Source organism: Sturnira hondurensis, unplaced genomic scaffold (assembly GCF_014824575.4).
Source record: "Sturnira hondurensis isolate 20B ecotype Veracruz unplaced genomic scaffold, ASM1482457v3 Scaffold0013559, whole genome shotgun sequence".
NCBI lineage: Eukaryota > Metazoa > Chordata > Mammalia > Chiroptera > Phyllostomidae > Sturnira > Sturnira hondurensis.
In genome coordinates, this window is record NW_028086190.1 from 5,255,673 (window position 1) to 5,276,488 (window position 20,816).

The window sequence follows — 20,816 nt, forward strand, 5'->3', positions numbered from 1 at the left end:
CACTGGACTGTACAGGATGCCTACTACATTAGGCCAGACATGGAGTCAAAGCAGCTCTACCTGAAACATACAGACAAACATAGGGAGGCTACCAAAATGAGGAGACATAGAAACATGACCCAAATGAAAGGACAGATCAAATGCCAGAAAAAGAATTAAGCAAAATAGAGATAAGCAATCAATCAGATGCAGAATTGAAAACACTGGTCATAAGGATGCTCAAAGAATTTAGTGAAGACTGCAACAGCATAAAAACAATCCAGTCACAAACAAAGGATACTCTAACTGAAATAAAAAACAACTTACAGAGTAACAACAGTAGAGTAGATTAAGCCAAGAATCAAATCAAAGATATAGAACAGAAGGAAGAAAAAAATAACAATCAGAACAAGAAGAAAAAATAATGCAAAATAATGAGGATAGTATAAGTAGCCTCTGAGACAACTTCAAGCACTCAAACATTTACAATAGTCATGTCAGAAGAAGAGAAAGAGCAAGAAGCTGAAAATCTATTTGACAAAATAATGAAAGAAAACTTCCCTAATTTGGTGAAGGAAATTGACAGGCAAGTTCTAGAAGTAGAGAGAGTCCCAAACAAGTTGGACTCAAAGATGATCACACCAAGGCACATCATAATTAAAATGCCAAAGGTTAAAGATAAAGAGAGAATCTTAAAAGCAGCTAAAGATATTAGTTACCTACAGGGGAGTTCCCATAAGACTCTCACCTGATTTCTCAAGAAACTTTGCAGGCAAGAAGTGATTGGCAACAAATATTCAAAGTCATGAAAAGCAGGGACCTGCAGCCAGTATTACTCAACAAAGCTATCATTTACAATTGAAGGGCACATAAAGAGCTTCTCAGACAAGAAAAAACTAAAGGATTTCATCACCACCAAACTATTACTAGGGAACTGTTAAAGGGACTTATTAAAGAAAAAGATCAAAACTATGAACAACAAAAGGCAAAAAATACAAATTTATCAAGAACTGAATCTAAAAATCAAACTATGCAAACAAGAACAGAGACAGAATCATGGATATGGAGAGTATTTTGATGCTTGCCAGACAGGATGGGGGTATGAGTGAATGGGTGAAGAGGTGAGGGTACTAAGAAGTACAAATAGGACTTCCGGCCAAGATGGAGGCGTAGGTGGAAACGCTGTACCTCCTTGCACAACCAAATTTAAGGACAACAAAGATCTATAAACAAAAACACAACCAGAACAGACAGAAAACTAAACTACACCAAAGTCTGACAACAACAAACAATTCATCCAGACCGGTAAGAGGGGCAGAGTCGGTGGCCAGTGGAGAGGGGTCCCAGCAGGAAAAGGCACTGGTTGGCAACTCATGAATGGGGAGGAAACGAGCAAACCCAGTGAGGCGCACAAGAAGGTTGGCTGACCACAGACACATATTCATATGCAGATAAACCAGGCAAAAAAATGGGCAGTGAGACAGACCACGCAACCCAGGGCCCCAGAGACAGGAAATAAAGCCTAAAAGCACTGATTCAAAAAACTTGCGGGAGTTGAGGTGCTGGGAGAGACTCCCAGACTCACAGGAGAGTTCATTGGAGAGACCCACAGGGTCCTAGAACATACACAAGCCCACCCATCCAGGAACCAGCACCAGAAGGGCCCAATTTGCTTGTGGGAAACAGCAGAGGGGACTGAAATCCAAGAGAGAGCAGAACAAGGGCCATTCCTCCCTCTCTGACCCCATCCCCACATACAGTGTCACAACCCAACACGTGGGTTGCCCCGCCCTGGTGAACACCTAAGGCTCCGCCCCGCATATGTAACAGGCGAGACCTGACCAAAAATGGCTCAATTAGAAGAACAGCTCAAAGCCCCAGAGCCTATAATTCTAAGTGACCAAGAAATAGCCAACCTTTCAGATGCACAGTTCAAAATACTGGTGATCAGGATGCTCACAGAATTGGCTGATTTTAGCCACAAATTAGAGGAACATATGAAGGCTAAACTGGTTGAAATGAAAGGAAATGCACAGGAAACCAATAGTGATGAAAAGGAAACTGGGACTCAAATCAAGGGAGTGGACCAGAAGAAGGAAAGAAACAACCAAACAGAAAAGAAGGAACAAGAACTCAAAAAAATGAGGAGAGGCTTAGGAACCTCCAGGACATCTTTAAATGTTCCAACATCCAAATTATAGGGGTACCAGAAGGGGAAGAGGAAGAGCAAGAAGGAACAACAACTGTGGCTCAGTTGGCTAGGCATTGTTCTGCAAACCCACAAACCAAAAGGTCAGTGATGTGATCCCCGGATGGGGCACGTGTCTGGGTTCAGAAGGCAGTCAATCAGTGTTTCTCTCTCACGTGAACATTTCCCTTCCTCTCTTTCTCCCTTCCTTACCCTCCCGTGAGAATTTAAAAAAAAAGCAAGTTTTCTTTTTAATACACTATTTGTGTTTACTGATTATGCCTAAGTGAAAGTGGAAAAAACAAGAAGCACCCTGGCTGGTATAGCTCAGTAGATTGAAAACCAAAGGATCATGGTTCAATTCCTAGTCAGGGCACATGCCTGGGTTCCTCCCTAGCAGGGGGCAAACGAGAGGCAACCATACATTGATATTTCTCTCCCTCTCTCCTTCCCTTCCCTTCTAAAGATAAATAAATAAAATCCTTTTTAAAAATCACACAAAAAAAGAAAGAAAAAAACAAGAAGCAGGAGGTGTGTTGGGCTTGCCTTTTCTGGTTAGTGTTAAATCCCATTTCACTTTTTTTTTAACTTTATTTTTATTGTTGACACTATTACAGATGTCTCCATTTCCCCCACCTTTGTCGGCCTCTACCCAGCCCCCACCCCCTCTCCCCTCTGGCCACCCTGTTGTCTGTCTCTCTGTGTTATGCATGTATGTTCTTTGGCTAATCCCTTCCCCTTCTTTCATCCAGTCCCTGCCTCTCCCTGCTCCCCTCTGATAGCTATCGGTCTGTTCCATGTATCCATGCATCAGTTTCTGTTTTGTTTGTGTATATTTTGTTCATTATTTCCACATATAAGTGAGATAATATGGTATTTATCCTCCTCTAACTGGCTTATTTCACTTAGCATAATCATCTCCAGGTCCATCCATGCTGTCACAAAAAGTAGAAATGAGTAAGATTTAAAGTGCTGACTGGGTTGCTGAGTTGGTTAGAGCATCATCCGGATATAGCAAGGTTGTAGGTTCAATCCCCCAGTCAGGGCACATGCAAGAATCAACCAAAGAATGTATGAATAAGTGAAACAACAAACTGATGTTTCTCTCTCTCCCTCTCTCTCTCTACTCTCAGTTCCTCTCTCTCTCCAAAAGTCAGTAAATAACAACAACAAAAAGAGAATGAATAAGATACATAAAGAAGAAAAGTAGAAAACAGAAAAAACAAAACGGACAGAAGAGACATAAACATATAGTTCATAACTGAATATACATACACATTATATATATATATATATCTGTATATATAAGGTGGGCTGCAAGAGTAGGTTTACAGTTGTGAGTACGCCGAAACATAGTATATTCCTACATTATTATTTATCAATTATTGTATTATTTTCCATATGAATAAATGTAAACCTACTTTTGCCCCACCCCTACTTTTATATATACACACTAATAAAATAAAAGATACAGTAATATAATAAAACAATAAACTAAAATAATTTATGAGTTATACTGAGATTAAAATTTTCATACTCAAATCTCCTTAAGAAATTATTGCAGGACAGACCAAAAGGAACCTACATTAGGACTTCAAAAATGTCTAATTTATAAATCTTTTAGTCACCAAATACATTTACCAATTAATATTTTTTTAAAGATTTTTTTTTATTTATTTACCTTTAGAGAGAGGAGAAGGGAGAGAGAAAATGAGAAACACCAGTGTGCAAGAGATGCATTGATTGGTTACCCCTCACACCCTCAACTAGGGACCAAGGCCACAACCCAGGCATGTGCCCCGACTGGGAATCAAACCAGCAACCCTTTGGTTTACAGGACAGTGCTCAATCCACCGAGCCACACCAGCCAGGGCTCAATTAATATTTTTGAACAAGTTTATTCATTATTAAAATAAATTGAAGGCAACATACAAATAAGTATAACATTAAATTTCTATTTTAACAATCGTACACAATTCCACCATATTTTTTTTAAAAACATTTGTTTTCTTTATAATTCCCTTCCTAAGCACAAGGATGTTATTGTGATAAAGATTAAATGTGGACTTTGTAATCTGAAATCAATCTAAGTTAATCAAACTCTACTTTTAACATTAAGAGGAAAATAAATTTTACCTCTGCATTGTGCTTAGTTGTTATTTCCAATTTTTCTTTCTTAGCCCGATGGAGTTTCTTTCTGAGATCAGCAGTAATATCCAATTCTGTTTCACTTTTAAGCATTTGCTTTACATCAGATGAGGCATTCTTCAACCTATAAAATGAGATTATAATAAAATATAATTCTCCATAAGAATATTTCCAGAACTTCTGGTATTTCTTTATTTTTTTAAATTATTTTATTGTTGTTCAAGTACAGTTATCTGTATTTTCTCCCTACCCCTCTTCCCCACCCCCACCAAACACACCTCCCGCCCTTGCTTCCACCCTCCCCCTTGGTTTTGTCCATGTGTCCTTTATAGCAGTTTCTGAAAACCCTTCCCTCTCTGTCCCCTCCTGCATTCCCTCTGGCTCTTGTTAGATTGTTCTTAATTTCAATGACTCTGGTTACATTTTGTTTGCTTTTTCTTTTGTTGATTATGTTCTAGTTAAAGGTGAGATCATATGGTATTTGTCCCTCACCACCTGGCTTATTTCACTTAGCATAATGCTCTCCAGTTCCATCCAGGCTGTTACAAAGGATATAAGCTCCTTCTTTCTCTCTGCTGCACCTAGAATTCCATTGTGTAAATGGACCATAGTTTTTGGATCCCTTCATTTGCTGATGGGCACTTAGGTTGCTTCCAGCACTTGGCTATTGTAAATTGTGCTGCTGTGAACATTGGGATGCATAGGTTCTTTTGGATTGGTGTTTCAGGGTTCTTAGGGTATAATCCTAGCAGTGGAATTGCTGGGTCAAAAGGCAGTTCCATATACTCTGGCTTCTCTTCAGATCGTATAAATCTTTTGCCTTTCACTTCCGGTATTTCTAATAACTTATTTATTTATTTATTCTCAGACAGACAGGAAGAGAGGGAGAAAGAAGAGAAACATCAATGTGTGAGAGATATATCGACTGGTTGCCTCTCACACTGCCAGCTCGGGACCTGGCCTACAATCCAGTCACATGTCCTGACTTGGAATCAAACCAGCGACCTTTCGGTTCATAGTCCAGCACTCAATCCACTAAGCCAGGGCTATTGATGTATACTAATATGTTAAAATGTTCCCCCCAAAACTGAAAGGCAAGACACTAAATAATGTGAAGCAATATTTTTAAAATATAATTATATATTTATATGTTCTAAGATATGAACAAGTTATTAGTAGTTAACTCCAAGTAATAGGATTATAAATAGTTTTATTGTTTTTTCATTTGTATTTTTTAATTTTTCTCAAAATGCACCTAGTATTTGCATGAAAATACATATATATGTACATATATACACATATAAAATAGAATATCCAAACAGGAAAGAACCTTGAACCATATTTCTCACCTGTGGTGGTGAACAAGCTGATAAGACCTTACTCTTGACCCTTGCCACATTCAATAAAAGAAAAAGTCCTCTTTGAGATGAACTATTAGCAAAGTAAAAAGTTAATATCTTATTCATTTATATCCTACACTACTCCAGAAGGAAAGATTTAAGGTAGCTTCTAAAGATAATTAGAAAATGTTTATGAGGCAAACTCTATTTATAGGTGAAGTACATATTAGTCATGGTACTTGCCCCACCCCACCCATCTTTGCTGATACGTGATCTATTTAAATCAGTTCTTCTCAAATTAAATATGAGCAAAGTTTATTCAGACTATTCCCACTGCACACCTCATGATTCTTTTTAAAAATATATTTAAATGGATAACTAAAAAAGAAATTTTAAAAGCATAAAAGAATTAACAGCCACAGGGATTACAGCAAGCCAAAGTAATCACCATACAGAAATGTGAATAAGCAGAAATATAAGGAGAAGAAAAGATTAAGAGAGGCAGAAAAGAATAAGCAAGTATCTAGGGACAAAAGAAAGCACAGACACTTTGACCTTTGTGGACTGAGTTAATCAAAGAGCATGAAGAGTGTACAAAGTCTCCGGAGGCATCATTCCTGCTCCTATGGCCCTGTGAAATTTCTACCTGTCTCACCGGAACCGTGAGAATTCTTATAATCAGCCCCTCCAACCACTGACTTCTCCCTGCTCCTCATGAACAAAAGCAGTCCTCAAGTAAAGGAAAAGCCTGGAGACTTACCTTTGGGCATCATCGGTGACATTACTTGAAGCATTTAAATTCATGATAAGTCTTCCAACTCTTTCAAAATACCACAGTTTCTTAACAATATACTTCGTTATTGATGATTAAATTGTCCAAGATGTCTGTGGCTTACAGGTTAGATGGACTGAATTCTGTTAAAATACTAAACAATAAAACAGTAGTTATATTTATGAATCCTGAGACTAAAGACAACTTTTCTTTTATTCTTCAATTTATTTGTATTTTTAAATTATTGTCTAGCCAATACATAGTGCTCATGTTTTTCAAAGCTATGGCTTTTATTTTTATATAAACATTTTTTGGAGGGGGGCTGTTTTGTTTTGTTTTGTTTTTTAATCTTTAGAAGGGAAGGGAAGGAGAGGGGGAGAGAAATATCAATGTATGGTTGTTTCTCATGTGTCCCCTGCAGGAACTGGCCTGCAACCCAGGCATGTGCCCTGACAGGGAATCAAACCGCGATCTTTTGGTTTGCAGGCCCGCGCTCAATCCACTGAGCTACACTAGCCAGGGCTTATATAAACATTTTTAAATACATATGTTTTATTTCTTTTAAAAAAGACTACAAGCAAAAAAGTTAGAAAGATGTTCCTTCAAGAACAGAGTAATTCTATACTTTTATTTTCAAAACATTGCTATAAAAATATTGGGAAAAATTCTTCTTAAACTGGAAAAGGAATAGGTAGTGGCTTTCTGTAGAGCATAGAAATCTGTTTGAAATAAAATGACCCTGGCTGTCGTGGCTCAGTGGATTGAGTACCAGCCTGAGAACCAAAGGGTTCGATTCTCAGTCAGAGCATATGCCTGGGTGTTGGGAACCGCCCTGCCTGGTTTCAGAAGCTGTAACCTCCCCCATGGCTAAGGACCTTGGCACCATAAGCCACTAAAGAGACAAAGCTTATCTCCCTAGCAGGGGTGCCAGCCTCTGCCCCTTTTACTTCACCCTGCTTGGCCCCAGGCAGTTGAATGGTTAGCCAATGACCAGTAAGATTCCTCAAGGGAGGAGCGACCTAAGACAGGTATGGTCATGAAGGGGCCCTCAGGGAAGGACTTGTGGGGCTATAGAAAAAGGGGGTAATGGACCCTTGCCCCTCAGGTTTGACATAGCCTGTGTCCTCATTCTGTTTGCAAGAAATCCCCTAATCTCTTGGCTGCCTTACTTCCCCTGCCTGACTTAAGCCTGAAACCATGCCTTAAGCCTGAAATAATGCTGGAGGTGGATGCGACTCTGTGCTGGAAAGGGTGGGTTCCCTGGGACAATCAGGCCTAAGAAAGAATGCATAAAATCCTAGGAAACCTGCTTTGCTAAGAATGCCCTCAATTCTCTGATAAGCGTCCAAGCATGAAATGAGTTTGTTTCCCAAAGTCGTATAGCCCTTTAGCTAACTGACCCTGACACAGAATAAGCCCTCATAGTTCTTTGTATGTTACCTATTGCTTGATCCTTACTACCCAACAATTATTGATGAGCTCTACCTGTATTCCTGCGCAAACTGAACCTAATAGAAGCCCACTGAGGAAAAGGCTCCTGGTCCTTCTCTTTCAAGGGATCAGTCACCTCTCCTCCCCAAGCAAATCATGTCTTGGTAGACTTATTCTCATCCACTGCAGATGGTGGGCTCTATGGGCACAGCTCCCCAACACCTGGATTGCAGGCTAGGTCCCCAGTAGGGGTTGCATGAGAGGCAATCACTGTTTCTCTCTCTTTCTCCCTCCCTTCCCCTTCTCTGAAAAGAAATAAAATAAAATATTTTTTAAAAAGTAAAATAAGCCCTGGCTGGTGTAGCGCAGTGGACTGAGCGCAGGCCTGCAAACCAAAGGATGGAGGTTCGATTCCCAGTCAGGGCACATGCCTAGGTTGCAGGCCAGTTCCCAGCAGGGGCCAGTTCCCTGCAGCGGACACACGAGAGGCAACCATACATTGATATTTCTCTCCCTCTCTCCTTCCCTTCCCTTCTAAAGATAAAGAAATAAAATCTAAAATAAAATAAAATGAAGTCCAGGGTCATTTGGGGGTTCCCAAAGACTTTTGAATAAACAAGATTTTTTAAATGCAATGTTACAATCAAAGGCCAAAGTGCTCCCAAATAAAAGATATCATTTTCAAAGGCCTTCTCCTGAGGGATCAAAAAGGAAGAAGAAAAGAGGAAAGCATCAGTAACTGGTACTGGCCTTCTCACGGGGACCCCTGTTTTATGGGAAATACTCCAAATTATACAGAGCCAACCACTTCAAGTTATTTTACTACAGTATGAAAAATTCTCTGGGTAAACATTTTAAACAGAGAGATAACTATAATTAATTAAGTCCATAAACACACAAATACCAAGATCCCACAAGTGTCTTCCCAGCAGAAATCTAATATCCTAGATAAACAACAAGCTATGGACTCAACAGAGATCTGAGTTAGGATTCCAGTAAGTATCTTACAAGTATGTGCCAGGGGACAGGTCACTTAAGCTCTCTTAGCCTGTTTCCTCAACCATGACTATATGGCTATATCAACCTCACTCATATATTTGAGACTTAAGTAATACAAATGGCACACAGACAATGCTCACTCCCTATCAATTTCTATTACTGAACACAGAACCCTCTGAAAAAATATAATGATCCCTGACAAAGGAAGGGTGTAGGTGATACAGGAGGTGATTTGGTCTGGAGGGGAGCTACAATAAAAGAATTGTTTAGCTCTGGCTGGTGTGGCTCAGCTGGTTGGAGCGTTGTCCTGTAAACTAAAGGGTCACAGGTTCGATTCCCAGTCTTGGCACATGCCTGCTGGGGGTTGGGTCTTCCAGTCAGGGAATGTGGGAGAGGCAACCAATCCATGTTTCTCCCTTACATCGGTGTCTCTCCCTCCCTCCCTTCCCCTCTCTAAAATCAACAAGGACGTCCTTGGGTGACAATTAAAAAAAGAATTGTTTAGTAAAATTGTGAGTAAATAGGGACATCTAGAAGACCAGTAAAAGGCCAAACTGGTTCTGTCCCTGCTCTCACAACCCTAGAGATCACTGAAAAAGGAACTCAAATAAATCAACTGGGATGTAGATTCAACCACAGTCCGGAAATCTGACAAGCTGCTCCTACAAACAAACACCAAGGGATCTTTAAGACAGTGGTTCCTGTGGCTGACGGCAGAATAGTTCAACCTAGGATAAAGAGAATGTAATTTTTAGCAAGATGGGGGTGTGTGGAGAAATTCCATTTCTAAAAGACTAAGTTGGACAACAGTGGTAGGAGATAAACAGATAGCACTATCATTCATTTACTGAGCACCTACTCCAGTGTCAAGCACTGTACTCAGTCATTTTTACACAGACCTCTGATCTCTACAACACTGCAATGTAAAGGGTAGCCCGTTTTTCAACAGAGAAAACGAAAACTCAGAGATTAGAAGTAACTTGCCAAAGTCACATAGTTACAGGATCAAGATTCCAACTCATAAATACCTAACTGAAAAGCCGAAGCCTTTTCAACAAGGCCACAGCTGACACAGTTATTTTACCAGAGGTTTATTATCCTTACTTCAATTAAGAAAACTCTTTGGATTCAGAGAGACTAAATAATTTGCCTGAGGGCAGGCATCTACTAAGTAGGGGACACTAAGGTTTTAATCAAGCCCTTCTGATACTGAGCCCCAAAACCTTTTTACCTTATTACCACATGCCTCCAAAGATCACACTCCAGAGAAACTGCCTTCAGAAGTAAAAGAGTTAGTACCTACAAAGAATTGACTCTTCTATAGTTAAGAGTAATGTCCAAGGCTCAAAGTATACATAAAACCAGGTATATTAAAATGTTTGTTTTGTTAAAAGATTAAAACCACATGCATGTGTGCATAATGTCACAACAGGCACAAACAAAACCTCTATTTATCTCACAGGCAAAGAATTTACAGTGTTAGGACTTTAATACTGCCTGCTTTTTGTTTTGCTTTTATCTTGGGCAGAGACGTGTAGGAAGAGGTAGAGTACCTAATTTTAATAAAGTTAAATTAAGCTAAAATGAAGAGAATCATCATTTTTCACTGTGTTATTTTGGTATCTAACATCTGCAAATCTGAGTGATCCTCTAGCAAATGTCCCATAGCTCAGGAGCAAGTGTCATGAATTCCAGATCATTGATAACAGGCAGTGAAATAGGTAGGTGGTCCCCACCATCACTGCCTCTGATGTTTTTCCTCTTGTATAAACACCTTGCCTTTGTGGGCAGAACCTGTGACTTGCTTCTAACCAACATAATATGGTGAAGATGATGGAATGCCAGACCCATGATTACATTGTTATATCAGATTTTGTTTTTGCAGAATGAAGTAACAATCTCCTTCTGGCCTTGAAGAAGCAAACTGCTATACTGTGAACTGCCTATAGAGAGGGTCACACAGCAAGGGAACTACAGGCAACCTCTACCCCACAGCCAGCAAAAAAGCAAGATTCCTGAGTCATACAGGGTCCAACAGAAAATACATTCTGCCAACAACTCAAATGAGCTGGGAAGCAGGTTCTTTTCGGTCAAGCCTCCAGATGAGAACACAGCCCAGTTGGTGCCTTAACTACAACCCAGTAAAACTGAAGAGGGTCCACCTAAGCTGTGCCCAGACTCCTGACCAACAGAAACTGAGAGATAAGAAATGGGTGCTCTTTTGCCCTGGCTGTTGTAGCTCAGTGGATTGAGCGTGGGCCTGCAAACCAGACGATCGGGGTTCGATTCCCAGTCAGGGCACATGCCTGGGTTGCAGGCCAGTTTCCAGCAGGGGCAAGTTCCCTGCAGGGGATGCACGAGAAGCAACCATACATTGATGTTTCCTTCCTCTCTCCTTCCTTTCCCCTCTGAAGATAAATAAATAATAAATTTAAAAAAAAAAGAAATGGGTGCTCTTTTAAGCCACTAAGTTTGTGGTAGCTTTTTACACAACAACAGAAAACTAATATGGATAAAAAGCTTGAGAATGCTCTCTCAGGGTTAAAAAATAATAATTTGAGTGAAAGGTATATGTCTCTATCATCAAGTCTGTTTTTCTACAGCTTAATTTCCTTATTAATTGAAATAAGAGAGTCTGTATAAATCCTAAGGTTACTGAACTAGATGACCATGAGCAATATTTGCAACGAAAAGAACCACAAAATACACATGAATGAGGGCAAACCACCAACAGCCACAAAACCTGCACAAGAGTCAAGGTACCTACAGAGAAGAAAGCAAAGGGAAATAACAAGCCTGCACTGGATGGAACCTCCAAGAGCCACAGATATTTAATGAAAAACACTGCAGGCTACTCTGAGAGCAGCAGATGAAAGTGGGTGACACATGAAACAGGCATACCATGAGAGTCTTGAAAGAGTTGGTACAGTCTGCCTCATGAACTTGCAAAACTGAACTGCCAAGGTCCTCTTCCCTGACAGAAACCCACACTAAACAGAAGCTACCAGAGATGCTATTTGAATTGAGCAGGATCGGGGAAATAAAGACAAAGTAGAGACATGGCTGAGACAATGCTGTAGAAGAAACAAGGCCAGGAGACCTCAGAGAGTCACCATAGTTTTTAACATTCACAAAAAAAACACCCTTCTATGACATTAGAAAAGCTTTCCTGCACCTTGCCCCATTCTCAAAATTCAGGTAAACTAATCTTCCACAAAAACAAGAAAAAATGAGCAACAGAATAGTGCAGTTAAATCCCACACAGTTGATGTAAGAAAAGAGAGTAATGAGCCCTGGCTGGTATGGCTCACAGGATTGAGTGCCCGCCAGCAAAGCAAAGGGTCGCTGGTTTGTTCCCAGTCAAGGCTCATGTCCAGGTTATGGACCAGGTCCCCAGTTGGTGGCATGCAAGAGGCAACCACACATTAATATATCTTTCCCTCTTTCTCCTTCCCTGTCCTTCTCTCTATAAAATAAATAAATAAATAATCAATCTTTTTTTAAAATGAAAAAGTAGAAAATTAATTAAAAAATAAAGATCAAAAGGAATCAAGAGAATGTGACAAAATATTGAAAAATACTCAAAGAATAACCAAATGCAGTGAACCACTTTGTTGATGTAGTTATCCTAAAACATACAGAGTTAGGTACTTGAACCTGTGTGTTTTCAAAAGCCCCTGAATAAGATCAAAGTAAGGGAATAGAACAAACACTAAAGACTGTAAAATTCAAGAAAACTTCACTGGAATACAAAAAGATTTTAATCTACATTTTGAAAAAACAAACTGCATCTCTAAGAAAATTAACCCAGCACAATAAACACAAAGACACATTCTAAGATAATTACTGAACTTTAACAAGAATTTGTACACAAATGCTCATAGAGGCATTGCTCATAATAACCAAAAAGTGAAAACAACCCAAATGTTCATCATGGGTGGATAATCAATGGATAAATTATGAAACATTATTCATCCATAAAAAGCAATAAAGTACTCACACATACCACAACATGGACAAACATTGAAAACATTTTGAGTGAAAGAAGACAAATATAAAAAGCCACATATTATATTCCATTTATATGAAATGTACAGAATAGGCTGAGCAAATCCATAGAAAGTAACTTCACAGTTACAGAGGGTAGGGAGAGAAGGGATTGGAACTGACTGCTAACAGGTACAAGTTTTCTTTTTGGAGTGATGTAAATGTTCTGAAATTAGCAGTGATTGCTATACAACACAGTGAATATACTTCAGGTTATATAAATTATATCTCAAATTTTTAAATTCATCATCATAAAAATACTCTGTCTAACAAAGTGTCCTTCAAAAAATTATTTTCTTCCTCTCATTCTCTCTGACGTTAGCTTTTGAAAACACACAGGTTCAAGTACCTAACTCTGTATGTTTTAGGATAACTACATCAACAAAGTGGTTCAATTTAAACTATGATGGGATTTCCATGTTACTAAATATGGCAGAGAAAATGCAGCAAAATCTCCGTTTTCTTCTACAAGAGTGAAAAAAGAGGACAAGGAATCATGGTGAAGGTAAAACATCTAGGTACAGTGATAAAACTATCAGTGGAATAGGTAACCAAGTCAAAGAAGCTCCAAGTCCAGCCGCCCTGGGTCCTAACCTCCGGTCCCTCCTGGGTACTTCGACAGTCCCTCTGGCTAAGATGCTCCAAGAACTTCCGCCAGGTGGGCGGAGAGGCCTTAGTCCCAGGAGTTGAAGATGTGTCCCCAACTGACGATATGAACAAACTAACTTGGATCCCCCATAAAACTCAATGCAGCTACCCCCCGTACTGTTCCTCTCTACACTTCCCTGCCTAAGTAGTTCACCTTGAAGACTCCCCCACCTCCTGGTTACCTCAAGGGGGCTCCCAGGGTCCAGACCATACACCCAAGACCCCAGGGGAAGCTTCAAATCTCAAAGACAGAAAGAGGCCCGGGCTGATTGCAGGGGTCAGGGAAAAAAACTGCTTGAACTGGACGGACTCTAGGACCCAGGGATGGTGAACAAGCTGCAAAAGGGGACGGGAAGGGAAACAAACCCCAAGGAGACGGTGTTTACAACGGTCACTTCCGGAGACTCGACTTCCCTCGTAGACCTTAGACTTTCGCAGGCCTCTGGCCCCGCCCCTTCTCCTTCCCACCCCCTCTCCCGCTGCCCTCCCTCCCTCTTCTGATTGGAAGAGCCGCCCGCGAAGCTGCGCCTCTTGTCTTAAAGGAGAGCCCACGCATGCGCTGTCGCTCGGGAGTGGGTGCTGGGAAGCCGGGCGCTGGCTACCCCGTAGTTAGGGGCGCCTCCCCCTCTGGAGAACGCAGAGGCCCAAGCTCAAGTTTGATGTTCTCAGCGTGGCGAGCCAAGTCAACGCTTTAGAAAGCCCAAAGAGCTGTGTGAAAACTGCAGATTTCTGAGCCCCTTATCCTCCGTGCAACTGAGTTAGGCATCTAAGAGGTCAGATCCGGATCCTGCGATTTAAAACGAGCCCCTTTGCTGATCCTTGAAACCAGAGCAGCCCCCTCAGGGCCCGTGATCTCTAGTGGTAGGGCCAGGGGGAAAATTCTGCCTGACCCGTCTCTGCACAAGTGGCTTGTTTACCTGCTATTTTTGATCGCTCGCTGCTAGCACTGCATTTCTTTTTCCCTCCTCCCCTTCCCATCGTATTCCAGCTTGTGTTAAATTGGGCCAGAAGAAAGCGGGTCAGTGCACTGATGCTGTTGTAGCGCCTTCCATTATAAATATTACATAACGAGGTACCTCACAAAACCGTCCTTGGCTCCTTAGCTTTTGCTCAGTCTCTCCTACCCACCTTCCTCCTCTCCCAGCTCCAAGCTCGCGCTCTTGCCCGCCCCTCCCCCCGCCGCACACACTCACTCTCTCTCACACACACACACACACACACACACACGCCTTCCTCTTGTTGATAATTTATACTTCGGTTTCTCAGTAGCTGCTACACAATCTGCTGCCATAGGGACATTGGAAAACCAACTCTTTTGTTCCTTGGCTTTTGAAACCCTATTCCCCAAAGAACGTTGCAAATTGATGGGATTTTGATTAAGCATTTTATCTTCACCACGATCACCCCACCCTGGAAAAAAAACTCGTTTGATGCAAGATAATCTTTTTATGCTAAAATCGTCCCCTTTGATTGTAATCAACCTGAAACCAGGTCTAGGGAGGGGACCATCTTTCCCGTCTTCCTCCAGGGAACCTATGGCCATCAATGGGAATATAGATTGAGTTTAAAACCTCTTTGATTATTCACTGAAACTTCAGTTGGTTTGAGTTTAGTCATTTGTATTTTAAAAGGAGGCCCATCCCACTTCCTCATAATTTTTACCAGAAAGAGAATAATTGCTTCAAAGGAAAGAGCTTAGGGAAAGAACAAAATAGCACACTCTAACATTTAGAAATTAAATGGAAAATTACAACAGACTAATGTGATTAAGGCATTTTAAACTTTACAAGTTTTAAATAACAATTTTTTTTGCAAAAATCACAATATTGAATGCTTCATAGCAAGAATAAATGTCCAATGTACAATCTGCACACTTCACCCCTCCAAGAATTTTTTTATTGTATTGTTACCATTTAGTACTCTTATACGTGCCTTCCCAGCCCCCTCCCCGTACCCTCTACCGGCCACGCCACAATCACCACACTGTTGCCCATGTCCATGAGTCCTTTTTTCTTTTGGCATGCTTGTTTTTAGTAATAAATATGTGCAACATGAAGACTTGCAGTCTTCATTTACTTGTTCATTTAACATTTATAGAATACAGACTATATATAGGCACTAGGTAGTAGGGATGTAGGATGTATAATACAGACACGGTGGTAATTAGAAATTAATATCAACCCTGAGTACCGCAAAAGACTTCATAGAGAACTTTGAGCTTAGTCTGGGAAAATGGTTGGTTATAGATTTCACCAAGCCAAGAAAGAATTGGAGGGAGCTACAAACATCAGCTCAAGAAATAGCCCGAGGCGTTTGGAAAACGGGCAGATCCTCTGCCTGTGGTCTCCGTGTGCAGTGGAGTGGGAAATAAGATAGGGGCTGGAGCAGCAAGCAGAACCCAGTCACTGGCGGCCCCCTACCTAGTTCATGCTTAGTTTATCTAGCAAGGAAGCTAATGAAGGGTGTTAAGTTGAAAAGTTACAATAATTACATGATAAATCTGACTGTTTTAAAGCACTTGGAGCTTTTCTATGTTTTTCTAGTAGTTACAAGGTCAGTTCTCTGTTGTCTCCTATTTGCTTAACATACAACTCCTTATGAAAAGTCTTTTTTCTGCCAGTCCTCTAGAGATATTATCCAACTCATCTCCACCAGCATTCCACACAGCTTCCAAATTCAATGGTCACCTCATTGTCAATCCCAGATCCCTGAAATCACTGTGACCCTCCTCAGGCTTCTCTACGGCATAGATGAGACTTGGCTTCTCCAACTCTGATTTTTTTGCTGCTGCTCAGGGACTCATTATCCATTTCTTGCCCCTCAAAGTGGTATTTTCTCAGTTTCTGCCCTCAACTTTCACATTTTCCCATGACACACACTCCTACCACTGTCAACTGGAGGTCCTTAATTTTCAGTTCTTTTTTGTCCACCTGACATCCCAGTATCATAAACTAAGCTCTGGTTTTGAATGTTTAACTCCAATGTGAACAGTGCCCTTATAATGAATATTGAATTCAGTACATCTAGACCTTAATTATCTTTCCCAACTTCTCACTGGAGCCCTCAAAACTACTCCTCTACCTATTTATAAAATTTCAAATCTCTTAGACACCCTAACCCCTAAAAAAAAAAAAAGCTCGGAAATGTTCTTCTCTCAAGCTCTCAGTTTCTAAGTGTAAGAATCATGAAGACCTACTTTTTCTCCAAGTCTCCTATCATCTTCCTTTGTCTACTTCTAAACATCTTCATTTGTTTGTTTCCCTTGTCATTTCCCTGTCAGAAGTGTCATTTGATCTCCAGACACTTGTGATCAGGACCTTCACTGTGGTCTGATGCAAGTCACTCACCTCCCCCTTCTGTGCAAACTCTCAACGTTCTTACAAGTTGACAACCAAAGTCTATGGCATTTTTAAACTGGCAAATATGAGAGGAGCAGATCAAAAAGTAGAAATTCTCATAGCAGTATTTTTTTTTCTGGTATACAAGCTGGGCAAGGGAAACAAAAGAAAAAACAAATAAATGGGACTACGAAAAGTAGGAAAAATCAAAAGCAGGCCTAAAGGCATATGTACCTTTCAGAAACTAAGGGAGAGCTCTATGTTCATTGTCTGCACATGAGCTGTAGGGTTTTTAAGCACCAGATGAGCCACATCCTTTTGACCCTTCAGTAACCTCCCCCAGGAGGCTCAAACACCAGGTGCTTGGTAATTAAGCTGCTTTGGTATCAATTCTTAGAACTACAAGGCCTTGCCACAATTGTTGCTCTCAGTGGCCCTGGTCCTTTGTTCCTTCAATTCCCATTCTGTATGCTTATATTACCCTCTTGATCAATTCTTTTAATGGCTCCTCAGTTCTTACTGGATAAAACCCAAATTTTCCCCTCATCAGTCAAGGGCCCTAGTCTTGTCCCTAACTGCCTTTCCAGCCTCGCCTTCACTCTCGTGATAAATCTTCCCTCATATTCACATTAGAATGGGAAATACAAACTATCTGGGAATAAATGCAATAAGAGGTAGGCATGTATTAAAAGTTTAAAGCTACGTAAGTTAACATAAAAGATTTAAATCCAGATAACACTTTTTTACTGAACATAAAATGTGTCAAGCAGTGTGATAAGTAGTTTCACATTCTACTTTTCTCAAAGATGAAAATATCTTTATTATTTACTTCAATAATACATAGTCACTTAAGAAATTGGGGCAACTGAAGAAAAGTGAATGTCTCCCTAAAGTCCTACCTTCCTAACCTAAATATAATAATAGGCTCATAAATGTGGAGGACATTTTGATGGTTGCCAGATGGGAGGGGGTTTGGAGGAGGTGGTGAAAAGGGAAGGGATTAGGAAGTACAGATTGGTCTTGGAGCACAGTCATGGGGATGTCAAGTACAGCACAGGGAATACAGTCAATAATGTTCTAATAACTAGGCATGGTGTCAGTTGGATGCAATGGATGGATTTATCAGGATGGTCACTTAGTAAGTTATATAATGTCTAATCACTGGGGAATACACCTGAAACTAATATAATATTATATGTCCACTGTAACTGAAAAATAAAAAACGGTTTAAAATAAATAACTGCATTCATCTAATTATTAATGACGTTTAGTAATATCTAGAAATGCCACTTGCACTTTGCAAGATGGGAAACATGAAACCACCACTACACCACCTCAACCATAAGGAATTAGAGAGAATTTGCCAAGCCTAAGATTTTAGTTCATAACCTATGATGAATAAGTATAAAGCTAGAGCCAAGTTCTTTAGAGGTACATTCTTTAGGTAGGATACATTCTTTAAAGATATATGTTGTTATGTATTGAGCCTATTTACTATTGTTGCTGCCTGATCTTAAGAGCACAATATGGAAGCAGAAATGTTAAGGACAATGATGGAAGAAAAGAACTAAAATTGGTATGTATAACAATGTGAAGCAATTACTTCAATATGACTAGTAATATTCTTGCAAATTATGGGCAATAAGAAAGTGTTTTTCTTCCTACTTGTGAATTTAGACTAACATTCTCCAGTATTGACTCTTAAGTAATACAAGTATATATATTTCCAATCTTACTGTTATGTACTCAATAGACTTCCACTAGAATTAAAGAGGGTATGTGTGTTTATATCTGGTAGACAGACCTAAAACATGTCCAGGTTTGTTAACAACCTGCATGGGACTGCTAGACAGAATTTTATCTCCCAAAGTTCACCTTAGACTACCCTGGTGAAGCTTTGAGATGAGCACATTCAAATTGAGAGAACCATACTTCTAAGGAAGAGAAAGTCTCCTACAGGGAGCCAGTCCTCCATGGTTAGAAGTTAGATTTTGCCAAAAGAAAAAAAAAGGCACAATGGCAGAAATTAGGGTGGCCCTGAGAACTGAAGAGACAAGTAAGATCCAAGTGAACCTATAGTAGCCCCCTAAGAAGTATATAATTTAGTGGGCATTTTTGTCTCCAACCTTGTGAAGAGTCACACTTAATGTATAAATGTTTAATGTAACTCCCAGAGAAATGAACAGCTTCACAGTCAGAGATGTAGATGGAAGGAAAGTGCCGTTCATGAAGGGAAGCTAGGGCTGCCCCATATTACCCTACTCTAGTCCTGTAGAAAATCGCTCACGGAATATCACAGTTGATGAAGAAGGAATATGCGTCCGAAGTAACGAAAATGCAGGTTGTATGTGAGCAGCCCACAAAGGTACAGAAGGGCTGCAGGGCTTGCCAACAGAAAATCAGGGGTCCACTCAGAAGCAGCTAAGACAAACACTTGATTTTTTAAAACATATGCTTGAGAAGCATAAAGGAGAATAAAAGTTTGATATATATATATATACATATATATATACACACACCAGTATTTCTGGATTTGCTGTCCTGTTCAATGGATCTATCTAGCTGTTTATTTTCCAATGTTACACTGTTTTAATTATTGTACTTTATTGTACATTTAAACTTCTACATCATCTCTGCTCATTTTTTAGTTTCTTTTTTTAATTTTTAATTTTTCATCACCATTTATCCCCACAAACCCTCTTGCACCTCCACCCCTTCCACCACCACCCCCGGTCACAACAATGTTGTTTGTGTGGCCATAAGTTCTTTCTTGTTGGGAACCGCCCTGCCTGGTTTCAGAAGCTGTAACCTCCCCCATGGCTAAGGCTGAGTAAAGGACCTTGGGACCATAAGCCACTAAAGAGACAAAGCTTATCTCCCTAGCAGGGGTGCCAGCCTCTGCCCCTTTTACTTCACCCTGTTTGGCCCCAGGCAGTTGAATGGTTAGTCAATGACAGGTAAGAGTCCTCAAAAGAGGGACGACCTAAGACAGGCATGGTCATGAAGGGGCCCTCAGGGAAGGACTTGGTGGGCTATAGAAAAAGGGGGTGATGGACCCTCACCCCTCAGCTTTGACATTGCGAGTCCTCATTCTGTTTGCAAGAAATCTCCTAATCTCTTGGCTGCCTTACTTCCCCTGCCTGACTTAAGCCTGAAACCATGCCTTAAGCCTGAAATAATCCTGAAGGTGGGTGCGACTCTGTGCTGGAAAGGGTGGGTTCCCTGGGACAATCAAGCCTAAGAAAGAATGCATAAAATCCCAGGAAACCTGCTTTGCTAAGAATGCCCTCAATTTTCTGATAAGGGTCCAAGCTTGAAAAGAGTTTGTTTTCCAAAGTCTTATAGCCCTAACACAGAATAAGCCCTCATAGTTCTTTGAATGTTATCTATTGTTTTATCCTTACTGCCTGAGAATGACTGATGAGCTTTACCTGTCTTCCTGTGCAAACTGAACCTAATAAAAGCCCACTGAAGAAAAGGCTCCTGGCCCTTCTCCTCTTAGAGATTGGGCCACCTTTCCTCCCTAAGCAGATCATGTCTTGGTAGACTTAGTCTCACCTGAGATGGACAGGGGACTCTGAAATTTCTGGGACACCCCAGAAATTTCCTTGCCCAATCAATGCATTTATTAAGATTTACTAACAAATATTTACTGGACACCTTCTATTTTTTTATTTTAAAACATTTTATTTATTTTTAGAGACAGAGGAAGGGAGACAGAGAGGGGAAAGGGGTGAGAAGGAGGAAGAGAAATATTAATCCCTTGCCTCTTGCATTCTGCCAACCAGGGACCTGGCCCGCAACCCAGACATGTGCCCTGACCAGGAATCTAACCAGCAACCTGGTTAGATGATGCAGGATGATGCCCAACCCTCTGAGTCGAAGTCAGGGCTGGACACTTACTATTTGCTTGATGTTACAGGTGT

General features: G+C 40.5%; 1 protein-coding gene across 3 annotated transcripts in view; it reads right to left on the reverse strand.

The window, feature by feature from the left end:
• Positions 1-13,982, reverse strand: part of CCDC171 (coiled-coil domain containing 171) — a 313,810-nt gene extending 299,828 nt beyond the window's left edge. For 2 of the 3 annotated variants that reach the window (XM_037061927.1, XM_037061925.1), the window contains exons 1-3: positions 13,735-13,850; positions 6,416-6,581; positions 4,304-4,439 (exon numbers count right to left, since the gene is read on the reverse strand). In XM_037061927.1, the coding sequence (XP_036917822.1) occupies positions 4,304-4,439; positions 6,416-6,459 (180 nt within the window). In that variant the 5' untranslated portion in view covers positions 6,460-6,581; positions 13,735-13,850. Of the gene's footprint in view, positions 1-4,303; positions 4,440-6,415; positions 6,582-13,734; positions 13,851-13,918 lie in introns of those variants that run through there. The other variant, XM_037061926.1, reaches the window with a different exon arrangement.
• Positions 13,983-20,816: the final 6,834 nt, after the last annotated feature.